Genomic DNA, 15,937 nt, shown 5'->3' with positions numbered 1-15,937 from the left:
TGGTGTGATCATCATAACAACACACAGGAACTCAAGTCATTCTGTTCACCTGATCTAGAACTCCTCACAATCAAATGTCGACCGCATTATCTACCAAGGGAATTCTCTTCAATCATAATCACAGCCGTATATATTCCCCCCCAAGCAGACACATCGATGGCCCTGAACGAACTTTATCTTTGTAAACTGGAAACCACACACCCTGAGGCTGCATTCATCGTAGCTGGGGATTTTAACAAGGCTAATCTAAAAACAAAACTCCCTAAATTCTATCAGCATATCGATTGTGCTACCAGGGCTGGAAAAACCCTAGATCATTGTTATACTAATTTCCGCGACGCATATAAGGCCCTCCCCCGCCCCCCTTTCGGAAAAGCTGACCACGACTCCATTTTGTTGATTCCAGCCTACAAACAGAAACTAAAACAACAAGCTCCCGCGCTCAGGTCTGTTCAACGCTGGTCCGACCAATCTGATTCCACGCTTCAAGACTGCTTCGATCACGCGGATTGGAATATGTTCCGCATTGCGTCCAACAACAATATTGACGAATATGCTGATTCGGTGAGCGAGTTCATTAGGAAGTGCATTGACGATGTCGTACCCACAGCAACGATTAAAACATTCCCAAACCAGAAACCGTGGATTGACGGCAGCATTCGCGTGAAACTGAAAGCGCGAACCACTGCTTTTAACCAGGGCAAGGTGACCGGAAGCATGACCGAATACAAACAGTGTAGCTATTCTCTCCGCAAGGCAATCAAACAGGCTAAGTCCCAGTACAGAGACAAAATCGAGTCGCAATTCAACAGCTCAGACACAAGAGGTATGTGGCAGGGTCTACAGTCAATCACGGATTACAAAAAGAAAACCAGCCCCGTCGCGGACCAGGATGTCTTGCTCCCAGACAGGCTAAACAACTTTTTTGCCCGCTTTGAGGACAATACAGTGCCACTGACACGGCCCCCTACCAAAACCTGCGGGCTCTCCTTCACTGCAGCCGAGGTGAGTAAAACATTTAAACGTGTTAACCCTCGCAAGGCTGCAGGCCCAGACGGCATTCCCAGCCGCGTCCTCAGAGCATGCGCAGACCAGCTGGCTGGTGTGTTTACGGACATATTCAATCAATCCTTATCCCAGTCTGCTGTTCCCACATGCTTCAAGAGGGCCACCATTGTTCCTGTTCCCAAGAAAGCTAAGGTAACTGAGCTAAACGACTACCGCCCCGTAGCACTCACTTCCGTCATCATGAAGTGCTTTGAGAGACTAGTCAAGGACCATATCACCTCCACCCTACCGGACACCCTAGACCCACTCCAATTTGCTTACCGACCCAATAGGTCCACAGACGACGCAATCGCAACCACACTGCACACTGCCCTAACCCATCTGGACAAGAGGAATACCCATGTGAGAATGCTGTTCATCGATTACAGCTCAGCATTTAACACCATAGTACCCTCCAAACTCGTCATCAAGCTCGAGACCCTGGGTCTCGACCCCGCCCTGTGCAACTGGGTCCTGGACTTCCTGACGGGCCGCCCCCAGGTGGTGAGGGTAGGTAACAACATCTCCACCCCGCTGATCCTCAACACTGGGGCCCCACAAGGGTGCGTTCTGAGCCCTCTCCTGTACTCCCTGTTCACCCACGACTGCGTGGCCATGCACGCCTCCAACTCAATCATCAAGTTTGCGGATGACACTACAGTGGTAGGCTTGATTACCAACAACGACGAGACGGCCTACAGGGAGGAGGTGAGGGCCCTCGGAGTGTGGTGTCAGGAAAATAACCTCACACTCAACGTCAACAAAACAAAGGAGATGATTGTGGACTTCAGGAAACAGCAGAGGGAGCACCCCCCTATCCACATCGACGGGTCAGTAGTGGAGAAGGTGGAAAGTTTTAAGTTCCTCGGTGTACACATCACGGACAAACTGAATTGGTCCACCCACACAGACAGCGTCGTGAAGAAGGCGCAGCAGCGCCTCTTCAACCTCAGGAGGCTGAAGAAATTCGGCTTGTCACCAAAAGCACTCACAAACTTCTACAGATGCACAATCGAGAGCATCCTGTCGGGCTGTATCACCGCCTGGTACGGCAACTGCTCCGCCCACAACCGTAAGGCTCTCCAGAGGGTAGTGAGGTCTGCAGAACGCATCACCGGGGGCAAACTACCTGCCCTCCAGGACACCTACACCACCCGATGTCACAGGAAGGCCATAAAGATCATCAAGGACAACAACCACCCAAGCCACTGCCTGTTCACCCCGCTATCATCCAGAAGGCGAGGTCAGTACAGGTGCATCAAAGCAGGGACCGAGAGACTGAAAAACAGCTTCTATCTCAAGGCCATCAGACTGTTAAACAGCCACCACTAACATTTAGCGGCCGCTGCCAACATACTGACTCAACTCCAGCCACTTTAAAAATGGGAATTGATGGAAACGATGTAAAAATGTACCACTAGCCACTTTAAACAATGCCACTTAATATAATGTTTACATACCCTACATTACCCATCTCATATGTATATACTGTACTCTATATCATCTACTGCATCTTGCCATCTTTATGTAATACATGTACCACTAGCCACTTTAAACTATGCCACTTTATGTTTACATACCCTACAGTACTCATCTCATATGTATATACCGTACTCTATACCATCTACTGCATCTTGCCTATGCCGTTCTGTACCACCACTCATTCATATATCTTTATGTACATATTCTTTATCCCTTTACACTTGTGTGTGTATAAGGTAGTAGTTGTGGAATTGTTAGGTTAGATTACTTGTTGGTTATTACTGCATTGTCGGAACTAGAAGCACAAGCATTTCGCTACACTCGCATTAACATCTGCTAACCATGTGTATGTGACTAATAAAATTTGATTTGATTTGATTTGATTTGAGGGGTGAAAAGGAGATAGTGCTACATATGTTGGCCTATAAACAGCACATTACTGATAGGGTTTGCAAAATAACTCTTGTTTGTTCCTCTATGGTGTGGAGCAGCCGAGTAGGGTCGGCTCCAGGCATAAGCGACATTAGGGACCCTGGCCCCAAATTATTTTTACAAATTGGGAGGGACTGTTGAGAGTTAGAATAGTAGAATACACAAGGCGCAAGTTTCAAGTTTGGTTGTGCATCAGCAGTTTTTCTCTTGTTTTGTCAGTGATAAAATAATTTATAAGGTTTAAGATAAATGATTAAATAATAGTACCCAGAAACTTAACCATTAGGGATTAGAGGTTATGTAGCATGGATAAGGAGTAATTAAAAATATTAAACATATGTCCAACTAGGTTGGACTGGGGAAGAGAGGAATGTATGTGTGTGCCGAAAGAAAACAGGATCTTTAAACTATGTTTGAACCGACCCGGCTATAACTCTGAGAAAGTACGATAGGACAGGGAGTACCCCTCCAGGTTTACCTTATCTGGGGGGGAATGGAACTGTCAGCTGGGTAGTGATAAACTGTGGTGAGAATTCTGGAGAAGAAGATAGCTCTCCTAATGTTAGTGTGCATGTGTGTGCGTAGGTTAGAAGAATGTTATAAAAGGAATATCTTTGTATATGAACGGCAGAGCTCTCGTGAATAAACATTGATTTGACTATTGTGAGCTGGGAATTCTGTCTGTTTCATTTAAACCAGAACTTTACAAATTCTGGGTTGCAGACACATTAGAATAATTGAAAATTATAAACATTGATAATAAAATTCTATATCAGTCAGTCACTGACAGTCACTCAATTAGCCATGTCAAATAATAATTTTTAGATTGATAAGTTAGTCTAGCCAGGGGGGCCCAACCAAATCTCGCTAAAAGACATTCCCATTCGGAACAGTTTGTGAATATATTATGACGACATTTGTGACGTTTTTGTTCATTTTGGACTTTGGGACTACGCCCCTTCGTCGGTGATTGGTCAACAGTAGGTATTCTTTGATGAAGTGTTTGTTGTCATTTAATGATAGACAACTCATTTTCATGCACATTTTTCACTTCGGAAATACTGCACCAAACATCCTAGTTAGATTTAAAATTGTGCAACTAAGATATCCTCTGAATAAAAGGCCAAAATTAATAACAAATTCTTGAGTTATCTTAGATTAATTATATTTTGAGGAAGTGTATACTGGCTACTGTATTTCAAGATGGACAAACAGTACTATTGGCACTTTTTTCTCATTTGTCAAGCAAAGGTATTTTCAAGCGAAGGTTGAATGTATGCGAGCGAGCACACTCGTTCAGTTCGTCTAGCCAAGTTTGGCTAGGCACCAACTGAACAGAAGGGAGTTTCTTTCATCAATAGACTACATGACAAATTGTGTGATCATTCATCTTATCTGATATGGTTTACAACAACCCAACAGACATTTAAAGTACATTTAAGCATGAAGAGGAAACCAAGTAATGTCCAGTCCTCCAGTCTCACCTCTACACAGGCAGTGCTGAAAAGCCCCAGGGCACTTGCAATTGGGGCAGCAGGTAGCCTAGTGGTTAGAGCATTGGGCCAGTAACCCCAGAAGGTTGCTGGATCGAATCCCTGAACTGACAAGGTAAGAATCTGTCATTCTGCCCCTGAGCAAGGCAGTTAACCCACTGTTCCCTGGGTGCCATGGATGTTGATTAAGGCAGCCCACCCACCTCTCTGATTCAGAGGTGTTGGGGTAAATGTGGAAGACTGAATACATTCAGTTGGACAACTGACTATGTATCCCCCTTTCCCAATGTGGCCATGGTTCTTAGCTTTCATCTGAGGCCATCTGTTGAATGGAGGGGTAAAACCAGTTACCCCAAACCCTTGCAGTAACCCTGGGTTACTGTAGGCCACTGTTTAATACATGTAATTCTGAGGTGGGGTGTCACACATGAAAGAAAGAAACATGTAATAGGATGATTAGGCATTTGTTTTTCTGGAGCTTATCGTTTTTTTGAGCATGGGACTAAGGTTACAGTAAGAGAGTCAAAATAAGAAGATTCACATTCCATCATAATTGGTGGTGTGCCATTTTGGATTGCAGGGGTAAGTGGGGTAAGTGAATAAGTCAGAGGTGACATGCAAGCCTTGAATTCAAAAGGCATGCATGTCATCAACTGACGTTACATACTCCACTTTTCACATTTCAGTGCGCAAACATTGTCTGCACAATTTCACACAGTATGCACAAGTATAGTGGTCGAGTTATGTCATTCAAAGAGATGCTTTTTGATGCTCTCTGATTTTATTTCTAACACAGGCATTTTATCTGAGCATTTAATGTGAAATGAATGTGGTGCAGGTGATTTCTGTAGTTTCACCCAGAAGAGCGCATGGCAGTTGACGAGGAGCTTCCTCTCCAGCAGCTCATCAGGACACTCCAGCAGCATTCATCCGCTACCACCCTGGTGTTGTTCACCAACATGGTGACATCGCCGACCTCGCGCCGCACCTGCTCAGCTGTCTCTAATATTCAACCAGCGGGAAAGCTCGACTGTGTAGGTGTGCGCCTGGGCCCCCAGTTCCCGGGCAAGCTTGGCATTCTTCTCGTTGGCTGCCGTGTTACAGTCCCAGAGCTCAAGCTCAACACCCTCTTTGGCAAACTCCAGAGCCAACAACTGACCCAGTGCAAGTCAAGCTTTATTTGTTGTTTTTCCGTGCGATGGTATGGGAAACCATATGCTTTATGGGCAAAAATGAATGGCAACTTATTGCCATTGGACAAACCATATACACAAAAGCAAATACCACCGATTTGGACGGCCAAAACGTATTGCAAATGGCATATGCCTATTGGACGTGCAATAAACCAAAAATCCTATAGATGGCGCGTGCGCTCTACCGTCAGAAACGATATGGCAAATGGACAGCAAGTAACGTCTCAAGGGTGAAATTACAAATTTCAAAAACATCTTTGAAAGTAAGTTTTGCACTGTTTTCACATTTTTTTAATATAGACATTGGGGATTTTATCACTGTAATCAGATTGAAAATAGTAGGATATGTTATTGGCATTGTATAGCCTATTAACCAGATGTGTTAAAATTCTGTTTAATTTGGAGCATAGGCATATCAATTGGCCTGCTATTATGTTCTGTTCCGCCTACTATTAGCTGAGAAAAAAATGGCCTAAGGCTAAATCTATTGCTGACGGCTGCTGTACACTATTATAGTTACCCGGGGATAGAATGGGGGTGGCAATGTTTTGTCTCGCCTACGGCGGCAGAACGTACAGGGCTGCTCAGCTGCATTTTTTTTTTTATACCACGCGCGTGCACACAAAGGAGATCAAATTAAATCTACTTTCACCCTTGGATAAGAGTGACAATATTTGTATTTGTCAAACGGCAGTCAAGCATCGATCATCATGTCACCAGAATAAGACCCTCGACATTTATTGGAAAGGAGCATCAAGTTCATACCGTGCACTTTCGCCAACCTGTGAAGTTCATCATAATTTATTTAATATATAGCCTAATAAACTGCATGTTTTCCCGATTCGTAGTGGGAGCTCCACACACCATATCATCGTGTGACTCCAAGTTTACTTCGATATGATGGTTATTATATCAATATTTGCGCATAAAGGTGTAATTAAGTTTACCCACACAAAAAGATCATACCATGTCGAACGAACAAATTATCTGTCGGCATTTGTAAAATTGTACCAAAACTTCCTGTTTCCATCACAGCTGTGTGATTTTTTTTAATATGGTATGACTTTACTGCATAAAAACTATATATGGAAACGTAGTTAGTGGCATGGCTGGAATGCAGTGATTCCAGGGCAGGGCTTTGCTTCATAAAATTTTGATGAAAAAATAATGAGGTCTGGAATTCCCTCTTTGAATTATTGATTAGACCGACCGATCGAGAGAGCGATACCGAGAGAGAGACCAACCGAGAGACAGAAATATTTCACTCGTTGAGTGTATGCTATGACAATGTAGATCTCGGACACTGGAGGGCGCTATTAGATAGCAGATACTGTGTACATTTTAGATCTAACGCAAACATCATTCAGTTCCTCACATTTTTAGTGGAACTGGACACTGTTTGAAATGCGTTGATGTATTTATAAATACATACCTACAAGAACAGACAGAGACTGATATTTAATTCTGGACTTGTATTTAGTTTTCAGTCAGTAAAGGGAGAACATTGTTTCAAAAAGATCATAGACATTTTGTTTTTGCTATGTACAAGAAATGTACAGATTCTGTGTCACAACTTGGTAGCGCTACACGCCTCAAACAACAGAACACCACAGAGACAAGAGCCTAGAAAGTAAACTGGTACAAACAAAGCATGAAACTTAAAAAGGACAGCATAGAGGGCTGCGTGAGAGAGAGGAGGGGGAGGATCAATTCTCTGTAAAAGGGGGATAATTCTGTTCAGTTTGTGGAGCATTGGCAGTTGGCTGCATCTGTTTGTTTGGTAGTTGGTGATGATAAAATAAAATGATGAATCAAATAAATAATAAATTGTGCTTTTTGGGACATCATATTTACAACCATGTAGTAAGAATGTTATTAATGAGTCTGTCTGGAGACAGTGTGTTTGGTTTGGCCAAGTAGGAGGCCCGTTTCAAAGAGATAGCTCAGGGTCCAATAGAGCGCATTTATTTATAACAAAAAAAACGAAACAAATAAAAGCCACATTAAAATCATAGAAGTTCATCCAACACCAGAGTGTAAAAGAGAAACAGGAATCCTGATCACCATTATGCGTGGTTTGAAATCTGTATTATTTGACCTTGCTGGTCATCTATGAATGTTTGAACATCTTGAAGAACAATCTGGCCTTAAATGGCCATGTACTCTTATAATCTCCATCCGGCACAGAAGAGGACTGGCCACCCCTCAGAGCTTGGTTCCTCTCTTGGTTTCTTCCTAGGTTCCTGCCTTTCTAGGGAGTTTTTCCTAACCACCGTGCTTCTACATCTGTATTGCTTGCTGTTTGGGGTTTTAGGCTGGGTTTCTGTATAGCACTTTGTGACAAATAAATAAATAAAGGGCTTTATAAATACATTTGATTAATTGATTGTTAAATTTGACTTTACCATGTGTGAATGAGCTCTGCTGTAGTATTTTATGTGGAAGGAGACCCTGACTTTCGTATGATCTATACATATATCCTCCCATTTCCCCATCTCCAACTTTGTTACAATGTATTGATTGTTATACATCAATATCCTAGACCTAGAAGACTACTAAGACTACTAGGAAAGATCCAACTACATTTTTGAATGAATCATTTGTCTAAATTCCGTTTGTATTGGACTTAAGTTTGTATTGGGCCTTGATGTTATGCACATAATCAGTAGTTACTTAGGGGCCCACTCACTGAAGCAATTACAGAATGTTTTGAACGTGAATTGTGGGGGCTTCAGAACTGAACCCGACTTCAAGGTTAGATTCCACCGAGTAATTTGAGGACTTTCAGCTATAGAGAACGGGACAGTTGACAAAGTATTCTGAGACAGATAAAGCAGGTATATAATAATATCATTTTATGAGAATAATAATACACCTTGCAATAAGAGAACAATGTAGGCCTACCCTCTTGTATCTAAAATGCAACTTATCCATGGATGTGCAGTTCCCACAACGGAACCCTCTCACAACTTTACCTGGCCTGTTGTTTTCTTGTAAATGCCAATTCCACCTTTCCCTGACACTTTACTCTTTAAAAAATTTACTTTCAAAGACCTCTATGACTTGAACTGCTAAAGGTACCACTTTGTTGGTGGCCTGATCTTTCCACTGCCCTGCCCAGACTGGTATTTATGGGACCAGAGAAATGGATTCAAATCCAAAAACCTGCCTCAAACCAACCATCATTTGCACATTGTCATTATACACAAACATGCTCAAGAGTGCAACCCTTTCAGTAGGAAATACACAACAATTATCACAGACACTCTTGTGTTTTGTGTTAAACAGGAGAATGGAACACACTCAAAATATCCCTCAGTCACCAAACAGACAGGCATTATTCCTTGACTCAGTACAGTAGTCCTACTGATTTAATAGCCATCTTCCCTTTGAAAAGGAAAGCATGAACATAGATGATAAAGTGATCTATATTTAATATGTATCTTATAGGAAGTAATGCTGCTCTGGTAAGTCAGGGGGTAATGGTCTCTCTACCGAGTGTGGGTTCAGAGGTCAAGTGTCCTACAATGCTCTGTAATGCTTATTCAATTAATTCCAATACAGACTAAATGGCCCAATATTCCATTGTTAGGGATAAAATCATCTAATAGTGGACTGGCTATGGATATAGAGTGGGGCTGGACTAGGGCCTGAGGTCCACAGGAATAGTTACAGACATCAGGAGGAACAGTAGACACACAGCTCTCTGCCCCACTGTTCTCTCATCATCTGACTGTAACTAACTACATGGTTGGTCACACCAGCCTACCACCCCCCCTCCTCCCCCCAGGGCTCTCTTTGAATTGTTGATAGTATATTTCTCTAGTAGGCCATGCCCTCATGTGTGATTGTGTTTGGCTTTGGTTATTCAAAATAATGAGTGTATTTATTTAAGTCTATGGGGCAGCACACTATTGCTGTGTGTGTCTCTGTGTGCTACCAGTGTGTGTGTTTGTGTTGTGTGTATTGCGTGTCTGTGTGTTTGTGTGCTTTAATATCACACCCTGACAGCATGGCGAACCAGTTCTCTGTGTTTATTTGCATTACACTTTATTGAATTGTCATGTGAGCTCTATTAAACTGAGGCTACAGTGACAGACTTTCCAGAGTGGAGATGGGGGAGGGAAGCAAGTTTGTTACTGGCAGAGGCACAGAAATACCTATCTCTTTGCATGTAGTCTGACAATAGAAAAATAGGACAATGGAAGTCAACAATACACTTTTTTCTCACTCTATATTGAGTGTTTAGCCGGGTGTATTAAAGGCTAAATTAAAATCGTATCTTTAACATTGTAAAGTGTATGAGGGTAGTGGATATATTGAGCTGGAAATGTGGTCTGTATCAGATACTACCTATGAGATGTACTGGGATAGGTTAAGTTTAGATTGAACCCACATAAAACGTGCCTGTGAGCATGTGTTGACTGCATGTGTATGAGCATGTGAGTGGCTCTGTGTTTGTCAGTGTCTGTGTATGTAGCCATATGATGCTTGTTGTGAATTCTGGCAGCTGGTCCCCAGCTCTACCATACATAGTGTGGAAGTCATCCAATGAGATCATGATTCCCTCTGTAAAATAAAGTGCTGTTCCCTATTCTTTCTTCCTGTCCTTTCTTCCTGTGTGCCATCTTACCATCTCCCCCTTCCAACATTCCACTCCTCCCTTCTCCCTTCATCTCTGCTGTGTTTGAATTTGCCCTGGCTTCATGAAATATTTCAGACATTCTGCTGTTTTGAAACTATTGTTGTTATAATTAATTAATAACATTGTGTGAGTCCATGATATGATTAAAGATGCCCTGGATTTAACAGAGTGTTATACAAAGTTATTCACATTGTACAAAGGATAGAAGGACAAACATTTACCCCAACTACTAGCAAAAAATACAAATTCATTATCTTGTAATATTCTCTCTAAAATAAAACAATGTATTTGAAATGCAAAACTATGAGTTTAGCATAATTCATTCTTCTAATATGCCATTCTAAAAAAATATTTAAAAAAGATTACTTTTTGCACAATGAGCCTGTTCTTTTTTTATGTTCTTGTTGAGTTATATGCTCTTACAGGATTATCCATTGTACTAATGTGGAACTTTAAAATGGAAAATCTGAGTGTTTTCAGTACTTTCAATCCAGCCTAAATGGATGCTTTTATCCCCTCCCCAGTATCAATGGTGATTGGATATGAAGTATGAGAATCAACCACAACCACACATCTGAGAGAGTATTAAAATATAAAGGAGACCCTAACCTGTCTGGATAAATCACACAATCAAAAACAAAAAAATAAGTAAACAAACAAAACAACAAAGAATACCCTGTACAGAATTGAAAATATTCGGTTAATGCGGTTAGTGCTACCCGGGAGGCGGGAGGTGGGAAGCAGAGGTGTGATGGGAATGAGGAAACAGACAGGATATCAAAGTGGTCGTTTCCTCTCCAATGGCTTAACCAAACTGTTGATTAACAAGGATGAAAGTTCACCTCTCAGATAGCGTCACAAAATAACAGACCAAAGAAAATATACTATTTATATTATAAAAAAAGGAAAACAATACACATAAAATACTGCATAACTGTGTGTGTATGTTTATCTGCCTATCATCCTGCATACACATACACCTACAGACATACAAACACACGTACACGCTATGCATACACATAGTCACATATAACTAAGGCCAGTTTTGAGGAAGAAAACACAAGGAAATCAACAAAATTTATTTTAGCACAATGCTGATTCAGTAATGCTTAAATCTACAGTGTGTGCCCAGATTTGCAGAGTTATGCATATCCCCCTTGGACACAGCAATGCACCCCTTTAAATTCTCTCTCTTTCTCAATCCAGCAGTACTGTAGCATCTCCCAGTGCCCTGGGTCATTTTGCTGGCAGTCTTTGCCCTCAAGTAGCAGGAAATGGAAGGACGAGTGAGCTCCTTCCTGTGTCCCATACGTTCTACTTATTGGGCCTTTGTTACAAAACAAAAAACCCAGTCGCTGCAGGTGTTTTAGTTCCTTTTATTCATGTAAGTAGGAATGCAGTCCCTTTTATGGGTTAGAGCTCATGTTTTATTTTATTTCTCTCTGGTATTTGCACAATGTCCTCCTGTTTGGGTCCTCTCTGTACTATCTATTTCCTCCCCCTACCTCACTTGCTCTCATTATGGGTGTTTGAACGACTCCTCTCTCCCCGGGAGAGCACATGATTCCCCTGTCCCCCACCTGACCTGGCTTCCAAGGGGAACACACTGTTACCCAGCATTCTCTGGGAGCCCTCCAGGTGGTTGGCCACGCGGTGGTGACTGCTGTAGGAGCTAAGCTTGGGGCTGGCTTTTCCCAGAAGCCTCTGGGAGGCGTTTGTACCCGAGCTATCATGGAGGTGTTCCTCCTCGTCCGTGTCAGCATCAATGAACTTACTGATAGACGCGTCATGGAATGTGAAGACTGTCGGGATCAGGGTCTCAGGGGGTGGAGTCTTGCTGCTGGCAGTGGTGTAGACAGACACCTCAGGACTCATGAGGGAGTGGGCAGAGAGGGCAGAGCTATCTGAGAGGGCCCCGCACCCTGGCCCCTGTGCTAAGGAGGAGGAGGAAGGGTCTGCGTCCCCGCCTTTGAAGTTGACCTTGAGGGAGCGGTTCTTTAGCGGGTTGCTGAAGCGTAGGCCCCGGGGGCTGTCAGAGAACAGGCCGTGCTTGGAGCCTCGTCCTCCAGGGACCTTGGTGGCGCTGTGGGAGGACACCATGGCCTCGTGCTCCAGGGTGGTCTCGAGCACTGGGTTGGTGCTAACCCTCCCTGGAACAATGGTGCTGGGGCTGTGGGAGAAGCGGGCACTTTCGGTGAAGTCAGCAGCACAACTCATGAAGCTGTCAATACTGGACATGCTCCTCATGTCTGTGGTTGGGGCAGGCTCTGTGGGGATGATACCCATCTCTATCTCGTCTCTCTTCTTGGGCGCTTTAGACAAATGCCCCTTGTCCTTACTGTTAAGGTTAGGCTGAGACTGGGTCTTGGCCATCTTGTTGTACATCTCCTCCAGTTTCTGAGTGTTGAGTTGCTGAGGGCTGGCGGGATGGGCTTTGTCTGGTGAGCTGGGCTCTAATGACTGAGTGGAGCCCATCTCTGAGGTGGTCCTCTTGGGAGTCTCTTTCCTGTGGCTAAGAGACAGGTGGTTGTCCTGCACCTTCCCCATGTTCTCTCCATTATTTTCTACCACTACGTCTATGAGCTCGACACTGCGTGCAAACGCCTCCTTCATGTTCATGGAGATGATGCTGCCGTTCCTCTTGGCCCTCTCCAGGGCCTCCCGCCGTTTGATGGCCTTCTCCTGCCTCTTCTGCTCCTTGTAGAACTCTGAGAAGTTGTTGACGATGATGGGGATGGGCAAGGCTATCACCAACACTCCAGCTATGCAGCATAGACCCCCAATAATCTTACCCAGTAAAGTCTTTGGGTAGATGTCCCCATACCCCACCGTAGTCATAGTAATGGTAGCCCACCAGAAGGAGGCCGGGATGCTTTTGAACTTGGTGTCCTCCTCGTCCTTCTCAGCGAAGAAGACAAGGCTGGAGAAAATCATAATGCCCATGGCCAGGAATAGGATGAGCAGGCCCAGCTCATTGTAGCTCCTCCTCAGGGTGAAGCCCAGAGATTGAAGCCCTGTGGAATGCCTGGCCAGCTTCAGAATACGGAGGATACGCATGATCCTGAAGATCTGCACCACCCTCCGGACGTTCTGGAACTGTAAAACGCTCTTATTGGATTCAGTCAGGAAAATGGTGACGTAGTAGGGTAGGATGGCCAGCAGGTCTATTATGTTTAGTGGACCCTTGAAGAACTTCCACTTGCTGGGCGAGGAGATGAAGCGGAGCAGGTACTCCATGGTGAACCAGGCGATGCACACCGCTTCCACGTGAGCTAGCTGAGGGTTGTCTGTCACCTGGCCGAACTCGTCTATGTCCTGCAGCTCCGGGAGGGTGTTCAGAGACAAGGCAATGGTTGACAGCACGATAAAGAGGATGGAGATGATGGCCAGGACCTGTTGAAACACAACCAAGACAACAGGCATCAGTCAAACGTCAGTGCATTGACATGTAGAACATTAATGCCAAAGCATTTCAACGCTTTTTTGTCTGAATAACAGTCATTTTGTGAGGCTGACACCTGAAGAATATGATTAATTCATGACCCATTTAGCTCTCTGACTGATTCCTCCTGAACATTATGAAAAGGCAACTGTCATATCAGGACTACCAGCTTTTTAAGAGAAAAAAAGATACGATATAAATATAAATATGATTTAGATTGCCTGGTTGAGCATTCAAGTCTGACCCCCCCCTCCTCCCTCGAGCACCCCATTTGTTCATGCATGAATGCCCCCCCTTGAGCATGTCATCCTCATGCTTGTGTGACACTTTTGATGTTCTGGATTTTCCCTGATATGCGATTAAAATATTGATATTATCTGAGTTTTTCGATGGCAAATGCCACTGTCTACTGGTGACCTAGACACCGGTATCGTCCCCGCCTCCCACCTGATGTGTACCGCAGTGGTCACTAGCAGACAGTGTCCTTTGCTCCCGCCTGCTGAGCACCTGGCCTCACTGTCATTATCAGAACTGCAGGAAAGCAATGCCCGAAAGGCGGGGCTACGGTCACTGTTTACCGGTATCCTAGCTAGCCACTTACTGTACTGGAGCGCCCCTGCCTCCCGCCTTTGTACAGGAGTCTTAGCTTAAAAACGGACTCTTCTCGTCTTTTATGTGGCTTGTGATTGACAGAACACACATGAGATGAGGGTGCACATTGATCCACAGATGGTGTGTGTGTATTACCAGCGTTCCCTATCAGAGCAAATTTTCGGGTGTTAAACTCTTGGTGTTATCCAGAGTGATCTACAGGAACAATTAGGTTTAAGTGCCTTGCTCAAGAGCACATCGACCAATTTTTCACCTAGTCGGCTCAGGGATTTCAACCAGCAACCTTTTGGTTACTTAACCTCTAGGCTACCTACCATCATTGAGTGTTGATGCTAGTGGGGTTAGTGGCGCAGCGGTCTAAGGCCCTGCATCTCAGTGCTAGAGGCGTCACTACAGACACCCTGGTTTGATTCCAGGCTGTATTATAACCGGCCGTGATTGGGAGTCCTATAAGGTGGCGCACAATTGACCCAGTGTTGTTTGGGTTTGGCTGGTGTAGGCCGTCATTGTAAATAACAATTTGTTCTTAACTGACTTGCCTAGTTAAATAAAGGTTACTTTTTTTATTTTTTACAATTACAAAAAAAAACCCGGTGGGATTGAAATTGACGCCAAGTGCACAATGAAGCGTTATTTGAATCAAAAGCCCTATTTGGTCTTTTACCAAATAGGGCTATCTTCTGTATACCCCCCTACACTATCACAACACAACTGATTGGCTAAAACACATTAAGAAAGGAAATACATTTTGTTATCAAGGCAAATACAAAATATATTTTGATTTGTTTAACACTTTTTTGGTTACTACATGATCCCATATGTGTTATTTCATAGTTTTGATGTCTTCACTATTATTCTACAATGTAGAAAATAGTAAAACTAACTAAAAACCCTTGAATGAGAAGGTGTTCTAAAACCTTTGACCTATTATGGACTTGGTCTTTTACCAAATAGGGATATCTTCTGTATACCCCCCTACCTTGTCACAACACAACTGATTGGCTCAAATGCATTAAGAAGGAAAGAAATTCAACAAATTTACTTTTAACAAGGCACACCTTTTATTGAAATGCATTCCAGGTGACTACCTCATGAAGCTGGTTGAGAGAATGCCAAGAGTGTGCAAAGCTTTCATCAAGGCAAAGGGTGGCTATTTGAAGAATCTAAAACATAAAATATATTTAGATTTGTTTAACACTTTTTTGGTTACTACATGATTCCATGTGTTATTTCATCGTTTTGATGTTTTCACTATTATTCTACAATGTAGAAAATAGTAAAAATAAATAAATATTTCCCAGGGTGCTTTGAAGGCCCTCGGATCAATTCCACCTCCCCATTATTATTTTGGAACTCAGCTGGGGTCTCAACTTACTGTTGCGAGTTAGAATAGTAGTATACACAAGATGCAATTTCTAAATTTGGTTGTGCATCAGCAGTTTTCCTCTTGTTATGTCAGTCACCAATAGTCAGTGAATTAGTCCATGTCAGCTAACAATATTTAGATTTCTTTTGCTAAATTAGGTTAGCAGCCAGCTTTCTAAACAAATAACTGCCCCCCCCAAATGATTTTTTCAGTCAGTCTCACTCA

At 43.3% G+C, this 15,937-nt stretch overlaps 1 protein-coding gene across 1 annotated transcript in view; it reads right to left on the bottom strand.

The window, feature by feature from the left end:
• Window positions 1-7,041: 7,041 nt before the first annotated feature.
• The window catches only part of LOC139542890 (potassium voltage-gated channel subfamily B member 1-like), an 84,490-nt gene continuing 75,594 nt past the window's right edge, over window positions 7,042-15,937 (bottom strand). The window contains exon 2 of the mRNA XM_071348845.1: window positions 7,042-13,685. Coding sequence (XP_071204946.1) covers window positions 11,799-13,685 — 1,887 coding nt within the window. The 3' untranslated portion in view covers window positions 7,042-11,798. The remainder of the gene's footprint in view (window positions 13,686-15,937) is intronic.

The sequence above is a fragment of the Salvelinus alpinus genome, chromosome 2, assembly GCF_045679555.1.
Source record: "Salvelinus alpinus chromosome 2, SLU_Salpinus.1, whole genome shotgun sequence".
Lineage (NCBI taxonomy): Eukaryota > Metazoa > Chordata > Actinopteri > Salmoniformes > Salmonidae > Salvelinus > Salvelinus alpinus.
This window is presented reverse-complemented; position numbering and strand designations above follow the sequence as displayed.